This window comes from Canis lupus, chromosome 23 (genome assembly GCF_048164855.1).
Source record: "Canis lupus baileyi chromosome 23, mCanLup2.hap1, whole genome shotgun sequence".
NCBI classification, from domain to species: Eukaryota; Metazoa; Chordata; class Mammalia; order Carnivora; family Canidae; genus Canis; species Canis lupus.
Window position 1 is genome coordinate 13,124,423 of NC_132860.1, and position 21,779 is coordinate 13,146,201.

General features: G+C 42.9%; 1 protein-coding gene and 1 pseudogene across 1 annotated transcript; one reads left to right on the forward strand and one right to left on the reverse strand.

Moving 5' to 3' along the window:
* The window catches only part of LOC140614745 (nucleolar and spindle-associated protein 1-like), a 147,975-nt pseudogene that overhangs the window by 66,551 nt on the left and 59,645 nt on the right, over positions 1-21,779 (forward strand).
* Positions 5,823-9,925, reverse strand: LOC140615400 (uncharacterized). The gene is made up of 5 exons (XM_072795265.1): positions 9,510-9,925; positions 9,168-9,260; positions 8,770-8,907; positions 6,558-6,742; positions 5,823-5,980 (listed from the first exon to the last, which is right to left on the reverse strand). Exons 1-4 carry the CDS (start codon positions 9,908-9,910, stop codon positions 6,583-6,585), a joined length of 792 nt encoding a protein of 263 aa, XP_072651366.1. The 5' UTR covers positions 9,911-9,925; the 3' UTR covers positions 5,823-5,980; positions 6,558-6,582.

The following is a 21,779-nucleotide window of genomic DNA, read 5'->3' on the forward strand; positions in this document are numbered from 1 at the left end:
AAAGAATATAAGCTATTTGATTTAATAATTCAACTCAAGGGAGTGAGTGGGTGGCTCATTCGGTTAAGTGAGTTTGGCTCAGGTCATGATTCCAGGGTCCTGGGATTGAGTACTGTATCTGGCTCCCTGTTCCACCGGGAGCCTGCTTCTCCCTCTCCCTCTGCCACTTCCCCTGCTTGTGTGCTCTCTCTCTTTCTCTGTCAAATAAATAAAATCTTAAGAAAAAAAAAAGAAAGAAACTCCATTTGAAATCCATAGATTTTGGGATCCCTGGGTGGCGCAGCGGTTTGGTGCCTGCCTTTGGCCCAGGGCACGATCCTGGAGACCCGGGATCGAATCCCATGTCGGGCTCCCAGTGCATGGAGCCTGCTTCTCCCTCGGCCTATGTCTCTGCCCCCCCCTCTCTCTCTCTCTCTGTGTGTGACTATCATAAATAAATAAAAATTTTAAAAAAATCTGAAATCCATAGATTTTATCATCAAAGATACCTATTGGGATCCCTGGGTGGCGCAGCGGTTTAGCGCCTGCCTTTGGCCCAGGGTGCGATCCTGGAGACCCGGGATCAAATCCCACCTCGGGCTCCCGGTGCATGGAGCCTGCTTCTCCCTCTGCCTATGTCTCTGCCTCTCTCTCTCTCTCTCTGTGTGACTATCATTAAAAAAAAAAAAAAAAATCAAAGATGCCTATTATCACCAACATTGTCAAAAAGTTCTACATGATACAGAAAGAACAAAAATATGAAATAAAATGTATTATTATTTATGAATGATACATTTGTCTACCTGGAAAAGCCAGTGTGCACCAAAATCCAAACAGGATTTTTTTTAAAAATTGAGAATTATTCTAATTTTCTTCTGGAAGAAAAAATGTGTAAAAATTGTGAAAAGCATGTTGAGAAAGAGAAATATAAGATACTTTAGCCCCAGTAAACTATTACTGGTGCATAGACACTAATACAAGATACAAGAAAGACTAGAAAAAAATAACATGTGATAAAGGTATGTTCCAAATCAATGTGGGAATTATTGCTTAATTAATAAATGGTTTTGTGAAAGGTAAACATGATCTTATTATTAATAAAGTCTATTGCCTCTTTGTGGATGCTAACACTATTTTTTCTGAAATCCATCACATTGTCAGGCAATATTCATGGAGCCAACTTTGAACCATGCATTTTGGAAGTGATTTGAAAAACCAATGGCTTATTGAGAAGGTTATATTAAGTCCATAACAAGAATTCTTGGTACACATGTTTCACCTGCAGTTCTGCAGTTATTTGTTTCACATAATTTGAGGCCATGTGGTTGGGTGCATGTATGTCTATTATCAATATATCTTCTTGTTACTTTGTTCCTTTTCCCACCAGATGATACCTTGCCTTTTCCATAAGGTTTTTACCCCTGAATTCTATTTTGATCATATGTTTTGAAACTCAACTACTTGTTTCATATCTGTCTTATATATCTTTTCCTACCCATTTATTCTAAACAATTCCGAATCCTTATGTTCTAAGTGTTTCTTTTGTAGAAAACAACATTGCTAGATCCCTAAAAGAAAATGCAGGTTAATAGATGTTGGTCTTTTATTTTGTGACTTTAAAATTTTACAATTACTTTAAAGCTACACGAATATTTATATCTGCCATCTTTTCTCAAATTGTTCATTCACTTTATTTCAGGGGACTTTTCATGCTTTCTATTGAACAGAACAGATTCTGTTACACTATTAAAAATTTATGCATTCCTTTTAAGTTTTATGGTAATTGCCTTACATAAAAGACTCATACTCATGATATTTATTTTTCCTAAACATGAGTATCATGATCATCCATATACACCACTACCAGGTTTAGAGAACAAGGCCTAAGGAAACAAAACCATGGCAGGTGCTTCCTTTATACCCTTCCTCATGACATCTTCCCACCCTCTCAAAGTTAATAACTTTTTAAAATATGGTATTTATTCTCCTAGACATATTTTACTACATATGTATATACACATAAGTTATATACAATAATGTTATGCATGTTTTAAATTCACTATAAATGGTACAATCCGTATGTGTCCTTTGCAACTTAACTTTATTTTGCACTCAGCATTCTATGTGAGACTTATTCAGGTTGATACATATGTTTATATTCACTGTTCTATAGTGCATTGTAAATATCCATTATATAAATAAACCACAATTAATTTATCTAAGGTATAGATTATCAACAGATAGATAGATAAGGTATATGAATTTCAGAAGCAGGAGACTGGAACCAAAAGAACATGAACATTCTTTCAGATGATTTTAAGGAGACAACATGAAAATGAGCTCATAAAAAGAAATGAGTAAAATTGCTAATTTGGACAATGAGCAAATTGACTTGAAGTCCAAAATCTCAATAAGAAGGAAAACAAGCTGTGATACCAAAAATAATTCCACCAACTAATGACCCCTGTATAAGTTGACTCTGGCAATCATTACAGAATGGAACAGACTGGATGACTTAACAACAGAAAAGTATTTTCTCTCAGTCTGGATGCTAGAAATGTAAGATCAAAGTCCCATCCCCATTACTATGTGGTGAAGTCTCACTTCCTGTCTTACAAATGGCCATCCACTCACTGTGTCCCCCCTAGGCACCTTCTCTGTGTGTACATGGAGAGGGAAAGAGAGATGTCTGATATCTCTCTGTGTTTTCATAAGGACAGCAGTCATATCAGATTGGGATCCTATCCTTACAACCTCAATTACTCTTAACTGCTCCCTAAACGCCCTATCTCCAAATACAGTCAAATTGGGGGTGAGAGCTTCAACATATGGATTACGGGGGACACATTCACTTTATAGCATTCCCAAATCACATGTACCAGTTAGCTTTTGCCATGGCAATATTACATAAATATTATGTGGCTAACAAGAGCAAATACTTAACGTTCCTTGGTCATGGGCATGTAGTAGGGGTTGAGGATAGTCTCCTGTAATGTTGGCAGCATGTGGGTCTAGACTGCAGGGCAGGGATCCAGACCACATTTTGGGATCCAGGCAAAAAGGTCAAAAGACACCTAAGCCTGTATTTTTTTGGGTAATGGCAGTATAACAAGAGCACAAAACCTAACCACATAAACACATTTCAAGCCTCAGATTATACCACATCTACCAAATCCCATCAGCCTAAGCAAGTTCCTTGGCTAAACCCCAAATCAAGAGACGGAAATGTCCATTCCACCTACCATGGGGCCATGGCAAGACTAAGCATATGTAAATTACCATAACATAGTGAAGACTTGCAAGTGATAATTCATTCAGCTAAGGCATATATCCTCTAGCTCTGAGTGTTTGGCATGAGGCTTATACCAAAAGACATTGTTCTGATACAAAGGCCCATGTGGATTTTGAGTTGTAAAAACTGATGCTCCAGTCAAACAAAAGGCTTCTGTCTGTCCACGTTGTACTTTAATTCCTTACCCACTCCTTCCATAGCTTCTTAGGGTTTTGAGCCAGTATACCATATGTTGAGGTTTGAAGGTTCATTAGTGGCACTCTTAATCTGTGAGCTCAGAGTCAGCTCTGGAGAAGTATCCAGAGTGCTGGTGGGAATTCAATGCAGTATTAGCTTCAGTATTGGTGAAGTTACCTTGGATCCCAGACTAAAGTGATTTCTCAGTTATTTTCCCTCCTGATTTAAACTTACTTACCTAGTCTGATGCATCACTCCTAGAGAGCACGTTGCCTGTCTGCCTTCTTGACAGCATGGGAGAAAGAAACGCTGGTCAGATGAACCTGGAGGAGGAGCATTATAGGGCAAGAAGGGTGCTGAAAACAAAGTATGAGGCCTGGTGGAGGTCTTCAGGCAGGATGCAGGGTCACTGATAACTGGTGGCCATTGCAGCAGCATCCAGACATTTGGATGGTTCACTGCCCAGGTGTCTGAATTGCTGAAGATGAAGGCCCTTGAACAGTTTGTCCTGAAGAAAATCAGGCCGAGAGAGGACCTGAGAGTTGACCACGATCATAAAAGAGAAGACATAACTCCATTCTCTCATTCACTCAATAAATAAATATTTGATGATACCTTGTGCCAGTCATACTGTTCTGTGTATTGAGAATTCAGAAATTAACAAAATAACCAATCCCTGACCATGTAAAACTTACATTGTTGATGGAATGGGGTACCAACATTAATTAAATAAACATTAAAAATATATTTTACTTAATATATAGAAGGTAATAAGTGGTAAAGAGAAAACATAAGGCAGAGAAGAGGATTAGGGTATATTGGAAAGATGAGGTACAATTTAGAAAGGATGGCTAGAATAGATGATGTTTCAGTATGATCTATAGGACATGGAGTCATGGGGTGGAGGGCATTTTGCAACAGGCACAGCGAGAGCAAAAACATGAGGGGGTTGGTGCCAAAGGGTGGGGGATGAAGAATAGTAAGAAGGCCAGGGAAGTATGAGAGGGAAGTAGAAGATGAGACCAGGCAGGTCATGGCAGTGGTGGTGAGAGGAGGGGAGGGAAGACCGGTGTGGACCTCAGAAGTCACTGCAGTGCCCTAGGTGTCTACTCCATGGAATGGGCAGTCAATGGAGTACTTTCTGCATAAAGGAGACAATTGGGTGATTTACAGCAACAGTGGGTGACAGTGTGGAGTATAGACTGAATGGGGACGAGGGTCATAATTCTATGGGCTCCTGAGGAAATAACTAGAATCGATGGGTAGAAGGGGGTGACTTATCCAAGTAAACTACCTCACCTAACTGACCATCCACCAGTGAACCTGGCCACACAGTCACCCTGGGAGGCAGTCAGCAGCATGTTACTGACAGTCCCAGCAGATGCCAGGGATGCTGAGTCTGGGAAATTCCTACATCAGATCAGGCATTAAACTCGGACATCCCAGACTCCTTCCAGTACATCCAGTACATCTCCGATGTCACAGCACATGTCCCCCTAATCTCCCCCAGTTCGAATGCAGGAGGTTTGGTCCCTTCTGTTCATTGCTGTAGTCCTGGTGCCTAGAATAGTGTCCACCAAATAGCAGCCACTCGATGAGTACTCGTTGGGTGTGGGAATGTCTCTGTTACACATATCGCAGCGTTTTGAGCACCATGCTTTTCTTCTCAGCACCCCAGAGAATAAGAAAAGTTGGACTGGGTGACACCTGATGACCTTTCCAGGCCTGCTGGTCTGTGACTGCATCTCAGACTCTGAGCCATTGTTTGTAAAGGGCTCTGTGGGCTATGGGGTGGAGGAGGGGTGCTTATGGGCAGGAAAGGGAGAGATGGATAAGGGCAAACCTGAGTCAAGGGGAATTACACAGATAACCTGGGGACCAGGGAACTCTGCTGGGGACCAGGGAACTCTGAAGGTAAAGGGGAATTGCCTTTCAGATGTATAGAGTTCTAATTCCATTAAGGGTGTTATCCTAAAAGCCAAAAGGACAGGACACTGAGGACCCATCCTACCCCAAGCATGTTGCATTTGCTTCATGGATCACCCTGGTCAACAAAGCCTTCACAGGTCTTTAGGCTTTCCTAGGAAAAACATCACAAATAGCAGGAGGGACTCCTTTTAAGTAGATCGAAAACCCTTTCTTATCTTGATGAAGTTCACCAGTGACAACATTTCTTCAAACAGTTTCGTGCAGGCACGGCATGGATCATGGGCCCCCCCAGACACACACCGGGCAGCTTTCCACATCCCCCTCCCCAGGATTGCCAACATCTGTAGGTTGGCTGACAGGGCCATCTTTGCTACCAGATGAGCCAATGAGACAGGCTGTTGTATTTATCAAACAATCGAGTACAAAAAGATTTCACACCAGGCAATTGCAATGATTTTATTCTCTTTATTTAGTTTTACTTTATTTCAAACAAGACACAATGTTTTAATAGTAAGCATGCATATGTATGTGTCTTCCATGCTCTGCATTCTATAAGTTGTTTTCATTAGAAGTTAAGAGAAGTAGAGTTCGCTTCATGGTGACCTGCAAAAAAAAAAAAAAAAAAAATCACAGCCAGAATTTAGTAACTTATTAATTGTGAAAATATGGACATCTGTTATCTCGTTGACTGTTCATAACAATACCAGCAATTGGTACTATTGTTGCCCTTGATTCACAGATAGGGGAACTCACTCGAATACAGCATCTGGGCAGGGGGCATACAGCTAATAGAAGGCAAACTCAGTTCTTGATCCCAAGAGTATGCTCTGAATCAGGGGTACCTGACAGTATAGTGTTTACACCCAGAGGATGTCATTACCTTTCAAAGGATAGAATGATCACTTGTAACTGCAGGGGACAGTCATTGAAATCTACAGATCTGTCTTTGCTGGCAGATGATCTCACTGTCACAGGGAAATACTGGTAACTTGGAGGGGAATGAACCCAGATTCTAGGAGTTTCAGCTCCTGGGACTGCCTATTCTCTCCCCAGACACAGGAGTGGGCATATTCCTTGTAGATTTTTCTACTCGGTTGGCCCACAGAGGGTTACAGTGTGGACTGCACCCCTGCAATTCCCAGCTTTCCATCCTCCCATCTGACAGTACAAGGGCAATCACCTTCTTCCTGGGGTCATGTCACTGCTCAGGCTGCAAGCTCCTTGTGCTGGTGCCCGAAGGCTTCAGGGTCCACATCGGTGGGCATGAAGGTGTTTTTCACCATGCGCTCAGCTCTGGCCAGCCAGCCTTCCAGACGGTTGGTCACACAGGGGCCATCCTTGCAGGAGCTCTTCTGGGCAGTGAGGCTGATTTGTAGGATGGAAGAAAGGGGCCCATCAGTGAGAGGCTGTCAAAGAGAGATCCTATCTGCCCCCTGGGATAGTCATGGTAAAATTATTGCTCTGAGAGGCACCAGTTAACCTCACATTTTCCCTAAACAGAACTATCACTGCAGAAATACATAGGCTGCTGGGGGAAAGGCCATGATCACTCCCATACACATTCCCAGAGGTGTCAGCACCCCCCAAAGTGGCTCTGGGTGAGTGGGCACAGAACTCAGAGCTGTAACAGCCTATCATTCCTGTATAAATAAACTAAAATTCAAGCAAGGCTTATGACACAGAGAGAATTATGGCCCCACACTGACCCCAACACAAGGATTGTCTAGAAGTGACACCCCACTCAAAGGCACCCAATATCCCTTCTTAGAAATACAAAAATTCCCGAGACTCACCTGGCAGGCAAAGAGACTTTAGAGCCTTGAGTCCCAGAGGTGCTTACCTGCTCCTTACTGCTCCTGTTTCCCCACTTGAGGTTGGCCACAGGGACTGCGCACTGTGCCCCAGATCCAGCTACCACTGGGCTAAGGCTACTCCTAAGCACAGGTCCCTGAAACCCTGAATCCTGTGGTGTGGCCATAGCAATAACCACCACCACTCATGTCTTCTTAAAAATATTCTTTTATTCCCCAATGACCAACACATTCACAAGCAGTACTGAGAGAGGGCTGCGATTCCTCAGGGGGAGTCACAGGGGTCCCCCACCTCCAGCCCCACTTCTCATCCCTTACTGGGTGATTCTCTTTTGGCCTGAACATCTTGCTTTCCTCCCATCTGAGGGTCCAGACATCCACTGCCACAAAGAAAGCCACTGATACCAGCAACCAGAGAGGACCACACGTATCACAATATAGGAAGAAAGAAATTAGAAAGCAGAGGGAGGGGATTAGTAGGCATCCTGGATCATGCCAATGTGAGGGCAGTGGTCTCTCTCCAAGCTCCTGGCCAGGACCCTTTTCTTGCCAGGTGCTCCGACCCCAATTGCAGTCTGAGGGAACGTGTGAAACTTGTTGAGGTCCTGTGTGTATGTGCCCAGCACACAGGTACTCAGAATACTGCACCGCTTAGCTCAAAGGAGTCCGGGCTGCAGGGAAAAGAAATGCCAGTGGTACCAAGCACCAGGTCTGCCCCCTGTGGCTATTGCACAGAAGGCTGGACCAGGGAGGGCCACTTTGAGTGGTAGCTGTAGGGGCAGGCAGGAAGCAGCTCATATATCCTCCATTAGGAGAACCTAGAGTTTGCCGAGCCAGGGCAGTTGGGGAAGGACTGTAGTGGGGGAAAGGTGGCCTTTTCTGACTTTCCACATGCTGCAATGCATCAGTTCTTCATGCAGTGTAGTGAGATCCTTGCAGTAGCTGCATGTCCATCACACACCTGTGACCCGGCAGTGCCAGGGCCAAGTCAGGGGCTGGAGCATGCTCCAAGCTCAGGGGACCCTGGGAGGTAATGTTGGGGAAGGGTCTGGCCCTAGGACAACATGTGCATCTCCACAAATCCTACACATCTAAGGACCCCAGACCTACTTTGGACACTGCTCTACTTGACCCCACCCTCTGCACGGCCTTTGGCTTCACCTTGCAAATGTGTAATGAAGTAGGAGAGGAGGCCATGTGCAGGTTTACAAGAAACCAAATTTCTACAGTTTCCTGAGCTATATGGGATCCATCTGCTGGCTTCACACTTACCAGTCCTAACTCCTCCAATGCTGGAAGCACCTCCAGTACTGCCAGCCCAATTTCCAGAGTGGGGGACTTCATACCTTCCCCAACTGCTTTCAGAAAGGCATCTTTTTACGTGTGCTCTAACCATAGTCTCTCTGTGTGACCTGTAGTTTCAGTGGAGACTGAGATCAGCTGGACCCCAGGCTGAGGTGAACAGGGGCAGCGTGCTGGCCTCCTGTCCTGCTGTGTTCTCTCTTTTTTCTTGGGATATGCCTTCCTGGGCATGACAGGAGGGAGGGGATGCCCTGAGCTGAACAGGGTGGTGAGCCTCACCTGGAGCCCTCAGTCTCCTGCTCCTGCTGCAGCTCACGAGCCTTCATCTGCACATAGTCCTTCACCACTGCAGTCAGTAGGATGCATATTTCGTCCTCAGTGAGCGTAGCAGATTCCAGTGGGTTCTCCAAGGCAGACCTACAGAGACAAAGCAAGCAAAGCACAAGCACAATGGAGGTTCTGAGTCTCTGTCTGCCACTTCTCCTGGATAAGTAGCCAGGCTTCCTGCTTTTTGTGAGTCCTCTGAGGATGTGGTCACCCCAAATCCTAGTGGAAAGGGCCTGAGTCCCATGTCCATTTTCCCCTGAGAGCTGGGGGCTAAATTTTTACCACAAGAGAGACAGACTGTTTGGTGTTAAGAGTAAGATGGGAGTGCATTCCCAGCAGAATTCTCTTACCTGAATGGTGCAGCCTGTAGGATGCCTGCTTGATACATGACCAGGAGACCAATGGCCAGAAACGGGGACAACTTCCAGAATCCCATGACGCCTCTGAAAGAGAACAGTGATGCCATAACCTACAGTTCAAACGTCCATAGTTCATGAGATTGTCCAGTGTTACCTGGGGCAGGATCCTGGGATGAATTGCAGAGTAACAGAGATTTTGTGATGAGGAGACCCAGACAGTAGTGCAAGACACTTTAAGACACGCAGGGAGAGCAGCCACAAGAAAAACAAAAGCAGAAGAGGGAGAGAAGAAGGAGAGAGAATCACACAACTAAGCGGGAATCTCGGGATTACCTGTCTTTAGGCAGCCGGTGGCTCGGAGCACAGGCGGTGGCAGCTGTGGCAGTGTTGGCGTCCGATGTCAGGCGATGGCACCGTGGATGTGGCAGGGACCCTTGAGCTGAGCAGTGGCTCTGCTGCCTCCCAGCACCAGCAGCTGCTCTTATTCCCGCCGATCTGGGTCTGGGCGGGGGTCCAGGAGCTCTGAGCAACCAATGAGGAGACAGATCGCAGTACCTGATGGTTTGTGTCACCCATTTGCGTCTATAACCTAGAACACTCAGCAGGACCATCCCACTTGTATTTGCATTAAGGTCATTGATGGGGGTGGAGGGAGGGAGAGGGATAGGGGGTGGGGGGAACCAAGGAAAAACAGCCTTAATATGAACAGGAAGTTGAGGGCAGTTTGATGTCATGGTTCATTTCTGCTGGGTTTTGAAGTGCGCCCCCCTCCATCCCCAGCAGTTCAGTCTTCTAGGGCAAGATTCCGGAGGCAGGGAATCCTGGCTCCCCAAGTCTGACCCTGATCCCCCCTCAGTGAAGCTTGGGGGTTAACAACCTGTAGCAGCAGCAGCAGCAGCAATAATTCTGGGCAAAAGCAGGGTGTCTGATTCCGGCAGCTGGAATCACTCACAGAGGGGCAGAGTTAATGGGAAGCAAGAGATGGAAGTGACCGCAAGAACGTTGTCAGAACTGAATACGCTGTGCTAATTTCAGGCAAAAGATCAAGAGTCCTGACGTGCTGCCCACAGGACTTAGAGTCCCGAGAAAAAGCTCGCTGCTGTTCCCAGGATCTCTGGGTCTGAGCGCAGCCCACGAGCGCAGCCTCTACACGGACGCCCCAGGCGGCAACCGTGGCCGCGGCGGCAAGTGAGCTCCGGCAGGCACGGTGGGCGGGAGGCCGCCTCGCGGAGCTGTGCCGCGCTGGCCGGGAGCGCAGTTAGGTGGTTCTCCCAGGCAGAGCCGAAATACCGCCCGGGTCCGGCGAACGGGATCCGTCCAACCGCGCACCCCTCTCTTCAGTCCCCAGTGGAGTTTTTGCATTTCACAGGACACACCTACTTTGTGCTACATCTTAGCACATTTTAAATATCTGTGTGGATCACTCTGAGACAGACAAACCTTGAAAATTATCTGAGCTTTTCATGGGGTTGCATCCACAGACAAGAGCATGATGATGATCTGCTCTCATCATACTTACACTAGCTCTCAATTTTAAGTATCTTCCCTAAACGGCAATTATGCAGCATTGGACCCTCTCTCCAGGACACCCCAAATAGAGGAATTTAGGACCCGACCCCTGATCCTTTCACTCCCAATTTTGCCTAGAAAGTCTGCGGTCCCCACTTGCTGCCCTCAACGTGTAGAGTGCTAGAAAGAAGCTTCTCACTGTTGCCAGGATCTCGGAGTCTGAGCACGCAGTGCACAACCCTCGGTCTATACACAGTATCCCAGCACGAACGAAGCGTGGCCATAGCTGCGGTGTTCAGAGCCCCCGGCTGCCAATCTCCCCGCCCACAGGGCGAGCTGAGAACCTGGTTGGTTGGACTGCATCACGGGGCTGTAGGTGGTAAGCAGAGACCCCAGGCTGGCAGGAAGTAGCCCCGTGGGACGCCTGGGTTGCTCAGCGGTTGAGCGCTTCCCTTCCGCCCACAGCGTGATCCTGAAATCCCGGGATCTAGCCCTGCATAGAGCCCCCCCATTGACCCCCGCATTGAGCCCTGCATCGGGCTCCCTGCATGGAGCCTGCTTCTCCCTCTGCCTATGTCTCTACCTCTCTCTGTGTGTCTCTCTCATGAATAAATAAATAAAATCTTAAAAAAAGAAAAAGGAAAAGAAGCCCCGAATGTGCCTTGAGTGACTCCAACCGCGGTCCCCAAAAGCTTCGGCTCTAGGACATACCTACCCTGTGCCACATCGCTTCTAGGCATGTGGACTCTGCTTAGGAACACGCTGCCTCTCAGATGTCTTTATTCTGCATTCTTCCTTTTTAACTCTTGGGAGGGAATAAAAACTCTGGGTCTGGAGAACTCTGGGCAGGAGGTATGGGAAACAAAGGCAAAATTGACTATTAGACCTTTATCAAAAGAAAAATCTTATGCACAGTAAGGGAAACAATCTGCAAAACTAAAAGATAACCTACTGAATGGAGGAAATATTTGCAAATGATATATCCAGTAGAGGGTTTGTATCCAAAATATATAAAGAAATTGTACGATTCAACACCAAAAAGTACAGAATCCCATTCAAAAATGGGCAGGAGATATGAAAAGACATTTCTCCAAAGAAGACATACACGTGGCCACAGAAACGCCAAAATATGCCCAACATAGTTACTCCCCAAAGAAATACAGTCAAAACCACATTGAGATATCATTTCACACATGTTGCAATGGCTAAAGTCAAAAACACAAAACACAGCAAATGTTAATCAGATTGTGGTGAAAAAGGATAACTCATGTACTGTTGGTAGGAATGCAAATTGCTACAGCCCCTGTGGAAGACAGTATAGAGGTTCCTTAAAATATTGGAAATATAACTGCCACGTGACCCAGTAATTCTACTACTCGGTATTTACTAAAGGGATATGAGATATTCATTAAAAAGATAAATGCACCCCTATATTTATTGCAGCATTAATTACAATAGCCAAATATGGAGGCAACCCAAGTGTCCACAGGAAGATTAATGGAGATAGAAGATGCAGTATATATACAGTGGACTAGAGTCAGCCATAAAAAAGAATGAAATCTTGCCATTTACAACAACGTGGATGGATATAGTGGGCATAATGCTAAATGAAAGAAGTCAGAGAAGGATAAATACTATACAATTTCACGGATTTTGTAATTTACTAATCAAAGAAAACGAAGAAAAAATGCACAAAGTAAAAATGTACTCTAAAACATAGAGGACAAAGTGGTGGTTGCCAGAGGGGAGGTGGGTAGGGGGATGGTAAATAGGTTCTTATCATGATGAGTAATGAATTATCGATTCACCACATGTACCCTTAAACTAATACATGATATGTAAACTGTATGTTATTATACTAGAATTTTAAAAGTAGTAAAATGTTTAAAATAAAATAAAATGGGGGTGCCTGGGTGGCTCTGTTGCTTAATCATGGGACTCTTGACATTGCCTCAGGTCAAGATGTTAGGGTCCTGAGACCAATCCCCATTGCACTCTGCGCCAAGCATGGAGCCTGCTTAAGATTCTCTCCTCCCTTTGCTCCTCCCCACCCCCGCTCTCTTTCTCTCTCTAAAGATAAATAAATAGTAATTTGTCTATTTGGCCCTTAATTTTATGACCTTATTCATGATATTATACCAGGAAATCAGGGTAAGTTGAAAACAATCTTGTTTGGAAACACAATTTTATGGCAAGCTGGTAAACTCTCCCTCGTAACATGTATTTCCATTCTTTTACATTACATCCCCTCAGTTTTTCTTTTAAATAGTTGGAGAATATTTATTCTATTTTTTAAATTAATTTTTATTTAAATTCAGAATTAACATATAATGTATATTAGATTCAGAATTATTGTCAGTGATTCATCACTCTCATATAATACTCACTGCTCATTACATCATTGCCCTCCATAAAGTCCATCACCCAGTTACTCCTTTAACCAAACCCCACCCTCCAGCAACCCTCAGGTTCCTGTGGTTAAGAGTCTCAGGTTTCATCTCCGTCTCTGGTTTTGTACTGTTTTATTTTTTCCTCTCTTCCCCTATGATCCTCTGTTTTGTTGCTTAAATTCCACATAGGAGTAGAGTCCATATGATAATTGTCTTTCTCCGATTGAGTTACTTCGCTTAGCATAATGTCCTCTACATAATTCCCTCCACATCACTGCAAATGGAAAGATTTCCTTTTTGATGTCTGAATAGTTTTCCATTATATACAGACCCTACATCTTCTTTATCCATTCATCCGTCCAAGGATATTTAGGCTCTTTCCATAGTTTGGCTATTGTGGACATTGCTGCTATGAACATTGGGGTGCAGGTGTCTCATCATTTCACTGTATCTGTATCTTTGGGGTAAATACCCAGTAGTGCAATTCTAGGTCGTAGAGGAGCTCTATTGTTAACTTTTCAAGGAATGTCCACACTGTTTTCCAGAGTGGCTGCACCAGCTTTATTCCCAAAAAACAGTGCAAAAGGGCCCCCATCTCTCCATATCCTCACCAACATTTGTCGTTTCCTGGCTTGTTAGTTTTAGCCTCTCTGAATGGTGTGACATGGTAACTCATTGTGGATTTGATTCGTATTTCCCTCATGCTAAGTGATGTGGATATTGTTTCCATGTGTCTGGTTGATCACTTGTATATCTTCTTTGGAGAAACGTCTGCTCATATCTTCTGTCCATTTCTTGATTGGATTATTTGCTCTTTGGCTGTTGAGTTTGATGAGTTCTTTAAAGATTTTGGATACTAGCCTTTTGTCTGATAAGACATTTGCAAATATCTTCTCCCATTCTGTCAGTTGTCTTTTGCTTCTGTCGGCTGTTTCCTTTGCTGTGCAAAAGCCTTTTGTCTTGATGAACTCATGAACTCCCAATAGTTCATTTTTGCCTGTTTCCCTTGCCTTTAGAGACATGTCTAGTAAGAAGTTGAAGTGGCTGAGGTCACAGAGGTTGCTGCCTGTGTTCTCCTCTAGGATTTTGATGGATTCCCACCTCACATTTGGTCCTTCATCCATTTTGAGTCTATTTGTAAGTATGGTGTGAGGATATGGTCCAGTATCATTCTTCTTCATGTGGCTGTCCAATTTTCCCAAAACCATTTGTTGAAGAGGTTGTCCTTTTTCCATTGGATATATCTTCCTGCTTTGTTGAAGATCAGTTGACCATAGCGTTGAGAGTCCATTTCTGCGTTCACTATTCCGTTCCATTGATTTATGTGACTGTTTCTGTGCCAGTACCATACTGTCCTGATGACTACAGGCCAGAAAGGACTGGCATTATATATTCAGGATGCTAAATGAGAAAACATGCAGCCAAGAATATTTTATCCAGCTAGGATGTCATTCATGATAGAAGGAGAGATAAAAAGCTTCCAGGACAGACAGGAACTCAAAGAATTTGTGACCTCTAAAACAGCCCTGCAAGAAATATTGAAGGGGATCCTTTAAGTGAAGAGACAGCCCCAAAGTAACATAGACCAGAAAGGAACAGACATGGTTCCTCTTTTGAAACCAAGACTTTATAGGTAATACAATGGCACTAAATTCATATCTCTCTATAGTTACTCTGAAGGTAAATGGGCTACCTGCCCCAATCAAAAGAAGAGGGTATCAGTTTGGACAAAAAAGAAAGACTCATTGAGAGACTGTCTGCAGGAGACTTGTTTTAGACACAAAACCACCTCCACATTGAAGGTGAGGAGGTGGGAAACCATAGAGCATGCCGTGGACATCAAAAGAAAGCTCGGAAAAAAAAAAAAAAAAAAAAAGAAAGCTCGGGTAGCAATCCTCATATTCAACAAATTAGATTTTTAAACCAGAGACTGCTATAAGCACTGAGAAAAGATACTATATCATAATTAAAGGGTCTATCCCACAAGAAGCTCACAACCGGGAAACAATTATAAGAACATATTATGAGCAATGAAATGCCAACAAATTAGGAAATCTGGAAGAAATGAATGCAATCAAGATATGTATCAATTACCAAAACAGAAACAGGAGAAAGAGATAAGCTGAACAGACCCATAACCAGCAAAGACATTGAGGCAGTCATCAAAAACTTCCCAAGAAACAAGAGTCCAGGGCTGGGTGGATTCTGAGGGGAATTCTAACAACATTTAAAGAAGAAATAATACCTGTCCTACAGAAGCTGTTTCAAAAAAATGAAATACATGGAAAACTTCCAAACTCTCTCTATGAGGACAGCATTACCTTAATCCCAAAGCCAAAGACCCCATCAAAAAGGAGAAGTACAAACCAATATCCCTGATGAACACGGATGTCAAAATTCTCACCCATATACAAGCCAGTGGGATCCAACAGTACATTAAAAGGTATATTCACCGAGAACAAGTGGGATTTATTCCTGGGATGCATGGAAGGTTCACATCTACATAACAATCAATGTGATACACCAATTAATAAAAGCAAGACACCAATTAATAAAATACTCAACAAGAACCACACCCATAACCATTAATAAAAGAAAGACAAGGGGCACCTAGGTGACTCAGTGGCTGAGTGTCTGCCTTTGGCTCAGGTCCTGACTCCGGGATCCTGAGAGGGAGTCCCGCGTCAGGCTCCCCACAGGGAACCTGCTGCTCCCTCTGCTTATCTCTGCCTCTGTCTCTCTGTGTGTGTGTCTCACATGAAAATAAATAAATAAAACCTTTAAAAATAATACAATAAAGACAAGAACCATATTATCCTCTCAATAGATTCAGAAAAAGCATTTGACAAAGCATAGCATCCTTTTTGATTAAAACTCTTCACAGTGTGGGGATAGAAGTAACATACCACAATATCAAAAAAAAGCCATTTATGGCAAGACCATAATGAATATCATCCTCAACAGGGAAAAATTGAGAGCTTTCCCTTAAGGTCAGGAACACGACAGGGATGTCCACTCACCAGTGTTGTTCAATGCAGTAGTAGAAGTCCTAGCCCAAGCAACCTGCCAACAAAAAGAAATAAAAGGCCAATTGTATTAGCAAAGAAGAAGTCAAATTTTCACTCTTCCCAAATGACATGACACTCTGTGTGGAAGAACCAAAAAGACTCCATTCCCAAATTCCTAGAAGTCATATAGGAATTCCAAGAAGTCATATAGGAATTTAGCAGGGTGGCAGGATATAAAATCAATGCACAGAAATCAGTTGCAATTACATACATTAACAATGAAAAAGAAGAAAGAGAAATGAAGGAGTTGATCCCATCTACAATTGCACCCAAAACCATAAGATACCTAAGAATAGACCAAAGAGGTAAAGGATCTGTACTCTGAAAACTATAACATTCATGAAAGAAATCAAGGAAGACACAAAGTAAAATAACAATGTTCCATGCTCATGGATTAGAAGAACAAACATTGCTAAAATGTCTATGCTACCTAGAGCAATCTATACATCCAATGCAATCCCGATCAAAATACCCTCAACTCACTTCACAGAGTTGGAACAAATAATCCTAAAATTTGTATGGAACCAGAAAAGACCCTGAGTAGCCAAAGGAATGTTGAAAAAGAAAACCAGTGCTGGGGACATCACAATGCCTGATTTCAAGCTATATTACAAAACTGTAATCATCAACACAGTATGGTAGTGGCACAAAAAGAGTCACATGGATCAGTGGAACAGAATAAAGAACCCAGAAATGGACCCTCAACTCTGTGGTCAACTAATCTACAAAACAGGAAAGAATGTCCAATGGAAAAAAAGACAATCTCTTCAACAAATGGTGTTGGGAAAATTGGACAGCCACATGCAGAGGAATTGGACTTTTTTAGTAATTAGTTGTATAAGTTCTTTATACTTTATAACTCTTTATTATAAAGAACTCACACAACTCCACAGCAACCCTAAAGAAACAAGTCAAAACACCATTCTGATTAAAGAACGGGCAGAGCTGTCACTCCTGCTAGAATGGCTATTACCAAAACCAAGGGGGAAAAAATGAAAAATCAAGAAATAACAATTGTTGATGATACTGTGGAGAAAATAGAAACTTTATGCATTACTATAGGAATGTATGTTAGGGCAACCATGATGGAAAACAGTATGGATGTTCCTCTAAAAATTATGAATGGAACTACCATATCATCTGCAATTCCACTTCTGGGTATTTATCTAAAGAAAAGAAAAACGCAACTTAAAACATGTGCCCCTAAATGTTCATTACACCATTATTTACTATAGCCACAGTACGGAAACACTTTGTGTTCAGATAAATGGATAAATAAAATGTGATATACATACACTAGAATATTATTGAGTCATAAGAAAAAGAAGGAAAACTTGCCATTGTGAGAACATGGGTGGACTCGGAGGACATTATACTAGCTGAGATAGTCAAACATGGAAAGATATATACTATATGATATTTCTATGTGGAATAAGGGAAAAAATTATTTTAAAAATATCTTAAACTCATAGATACAAGGAAAGATTGGTGATTGCTAAGTATGGGATGCGGGCTGGGGAGAGGGGTGGGCAAAATGGGTAAAGAGGGTTCATAAAAGGGGGTAAAGTACAAACTAACAGTTATAAAATAAATAAGTCATGGAGTGTAGTATATATCGTGGTGACTATAGTAAAACAATTCTGTATATTTGAATGTTGCTAACAATGTAGATCTTAAAAATTTAAAAAGTGGTTAACTTTATTGCTACTATAGAATTCGTGTACAGTATAGACTCAATGAGAACCACACCCACAACCATGACAACTGTAGAGGCACCAACATCACCATCACAATAAATCCATTCTAGTCAGCCTGCGGGAGATTCAAAGCTGTAAAAGTAGCTGGATTTTTGTATTTGAAAATTGGCTGTACCGGTTTCCACAGGTAGGGTTTTGGAAGGCGTAACAAGCTGAAAAGTGAACGGACTGAAAATTTATCAGTTATTCTAGAAGAGGAAGGAGGGAGAGTAGGAGAGGAAAAAAGGTCAAAATCCTGCTCCCCAAGATTGGAGAGACACAGGGGCAAATACGAGGTGTAATGGCTTACCAGAGGAGAATCACAGAGGGAAACTCAGCAAGAACCAGTGCCTGGAAGTAGAGATGGACTAGGATAACCAGAATTGTGACAAGTGGCTGGACAATTGTAAGAGCTAAAAATTCCAGGAGGACCTGGCCCTGGTTGGGTGGAAGTGTGTTCCACAGTTTTGCGAGATTTACATCTAAGACTCCACCAGGTTCTCACAGAAGTATCAAAGAAGATCGATCCCCTTATACTTCTGTAGGGGAGGAGCAAGGAACCATTTTAAATACAGCAGAGCACTGTTTTTCTTAATCACATCTGTCCTCAGCAGAAACTAATTAACTAGAGCTGAAAGTGCTTGGGTATTATCAGAGCCTAAATGACCAGAGGAAGAGAAACACCCAACTCCAGTCAGCTCAAGCCTTCTACATGGTGGAAGGGAAATATCCAACTTTAGCTGGATCTAAGAACCAAAACCAAAAAACTGAAAACATGTGAAGTTTACAGTGCAGAAGCATAGGCTCACATAATCTGAGCCCTTAGGGTAGGTCTGGAGATGCTTCCTCTCCCTCTCTATTCCTAATTGCCAACATTTGGAAGCAATCAAGATGTCCTTCAGAAGGTGAATGGATAAATAAATGGTGGTACATCCAGATGATAGAATATTATTCAGTGGTAAAAAGAAATGAGCTGTGAAGCCATGAAAAGAGATGGGGGTGGGGGGAGGTGCCTGGGTAGCTCACTCGGTTAAGTGTCTGCCTTCTGCTCAGGTCATGGCCTCAGGGTCCTGGGATGGAGCCCTACATTGGGCTACCGATGCAGCAGGGAGTCTGCTTCTCCCTCTCCCTATGCCCCTCCTCCCTGCTCATGCTCTCTCCCTCTCTCAAATAAAAAATAAATAAAATCTTTTAAAAAGAGAGAGAGAGATGGGGGGAACTTAAATGCATATTACTAAGTGCAAGTGGCCAATCTGAAAAGGCTACATACTCTATGGTTCTATATGACATTCTGGAAACAGGCCATGGAGATAGTGAAAACATCCGAGGATTTTTCGAGCAGTGAAAGGACCCTGTATGATACTGTAATGTTGGATATATGTTATGATACCTTTGTCCAAGGCCACAGAGGATACAAAACTAAGAGTGAACCCCATTAATCTTAAAACTCTCAGTTATTTTCTCAGAAAAAAATGAGTTTCTTTGAGAATAGCAGAGGATTGCAACTCAGGACATGCAAACTATGGCAAAATCATAGGCAAATCCAATGAAAAAAGGAGAGGAAAATTATTTTATGGAGAAGAAAGAGGACATTTAGAGGGCTTGTTTTGTAGGAAAGTCCATTGGAGAAAAGCAAGCGTTCATGGTAATGATGGTTTCTGATTGGCTGAGTGGTAGTGGTAGCTGATCTCTTGTAGGAGATGAAATGTACATCTTTTTTCTGTTGTGATCTGTAATTTATGATTCTTTCCTATTGAAGATTCTTTGTTGGAGTGTGTGATTGACAGTCCTTCCTATAATTGACTTTGAGTCAATTGACAATTTGACAATTTGACAATGGACTCTGGCCTCCCAACTCTACTGAGGTTTCCCCTTATTAATTTTCACAACGCTAAAGCAAGCTGTGGACTTAGGGCATTATGATGTGCAGTGTAGGTTCATGAATTATATCAACAATGTACCACTCTGGTGAGGGGTGTGGATAATGGGGAAGCTATGCATATGAGGGGGCAGGGGTATGTGGAAAATCTGTGGATCTTTCTCTCAGTTTTACTGTGAATCTGAAACTACTCTGAAAACATAAAATGCTTTCAAAAAGTTGTTTGGACTGTGTAAAGAAGAGGCAAAACCAAAGCTTTCCATCAGTAAGATTACTGAAGAACAGGGGCAGAGAATCCTTTGTCTCTGAATCACTTCCCTAAAACATTTTCAGAGGGCAGCAGAGTCCCTACTGTGGAAGGGAGAGCAGAAGTAACTGCCAAAGAGAGGCAGGAAGTGTACCTTGGGGGTGTAGGGGTTGCTGAGCCCATTAAGCAGGTGGACGCTGTAAACAGTAGAAAAGGGAGATGTCAATGTTTAATTAATAACCTAGATATAAAATTATCTTAACGATGTTGCATGGATGAAAACTTATAACAAAATTATACTGAAATAAACCAAAGCAAGAAACTTGAGTTCCATAGTGTCAGGCACTCTGTATGTGTTCTCTCGCTTATTCTCACAGTTTAATAAGGTGGGTGTTATTAGCTTTGTTTTATAGGAGAGGAAGTAGTAAGAGAATTGAGCTTGATAATTCTATTTTCCAGATGCCATTGAAGCTCTGAGATGCCAGGACAAGGCTTATCTCTTGCAATATCAGGTAAGAGCTCTGGTCCTCTGGACACAGCTATTGGATCAGAGCAGGACATCGACGTGTCTGCCTGCTTCAGGGCTACTGTGACTTGTAGTGAGAGGCTCAATGATCAGATGGGAATCCTTTATAATTCTTGACCCAACATTTGGGATTTGGGCAAGTTTGCTGAAGGAAAATAAATGTTAGTGCTGCCACTTAAGGTAAGTAAATTGGTGGAAAATAAAACCAAAATCAGATCCATAGTAACATTCATAAAATAAAAATTGTAAATTCTTCAAAGTTCAAAGAAAAATCCACTAACTTCCTATAGTTCTCATTATTTGTTGGTTAACCTTGTCCGGAATTATGGTTGATTCCAGAGAGTGTTTTGTTTGAACAGTGGGTTCATTGGTGGTTGCGGTGAGAGTCAGGTTGTAGAAAGAATGCTGGGTATCAGGAGCCGGGATTCTGATTCCTACCCCCAGCTCAAATGGTGTGAATTTGAGAAAATCATACGGCATCTGATTTCCACATTGGTCATACTTATCTATTGGATTGAGAGATTTTGAAGTTCCCTTCTAATTCTAACAGCCTACAAATGTGCTGCCAACTTTATGCTGTCTTTAAAGTAATTATCTGTGACAAGGTACTCACTCCTTGGCCTCCTCCATTTGCCTTGTCAGGTACTGTTGGTTCGTAACTCCATTCTCCTGTGTTTCCAAACCAGCAATGGCTAGTTGTGTACTTCTCGCACTGCATCATTCTTACCCCCTTTTCTCCTTCCCTCTTCCACTTGGAAGGACTCTTGTGATTTTACTGGGTTTATTGGGATAATCCAGGATATCCTTCTCAAGTTCTCAATTTAATCACATCTTCAGAGTCCCTTCTGCTATGTATAGTAAGATATCCTCAGTATCCAGGGATTAGAATAAATCACAATGTATGAAGGATGGGTGGAACATTTTTCTGGCTTCCACAATACTAGAAGACTAGTCTGACTGGCAAGGCCTGTAAGTCTTAGATGCTTGGAGAAAGAAGCTGCTGTGGGCTAGAGCCAGAAAGTGGCTGAATAGAGGACAAGTTACAGAGTCCCTGATAAGGATGTGGGGCAGGGAGTGGGGAGACAAGACAACTCCTCTTTATATCAGGTGCTGTTCTCCGTGCTCCTTCTGTTGGAAAGGGAGCCCTCCTGAACATGACCTGTATGGCTGTCCACATTCACTCCCTGCATAGGGTTGTCTAGAAATCATGAGATCTCAAGTAAAAGATCTTCATCCCTCAGCAACTTC

Coding starts and splice junctions, on each gene's coding strand:
- LOC140615400 (XM_072795265.1), bottom strand. CDS start 9,910: ATGACATCAAACTGCCCTCAACTTCCTGTTCATATTAAGGCTGTTTTT. Junction 9,261..9,509: donor CACCGGCTGCCTAAAGACAG/GTAATCCCGAGA, acceptor GTTCTCTTTCAG/AGGCGTCATGGGATTCTGGA. Junction 8,908..9,167: donor CTACAGGCTGCACCATTCAG/GTAAGAGAATTC, acceptor TTGTCTCTGTAG/GTCTGCCTTGGAGAACCCAC.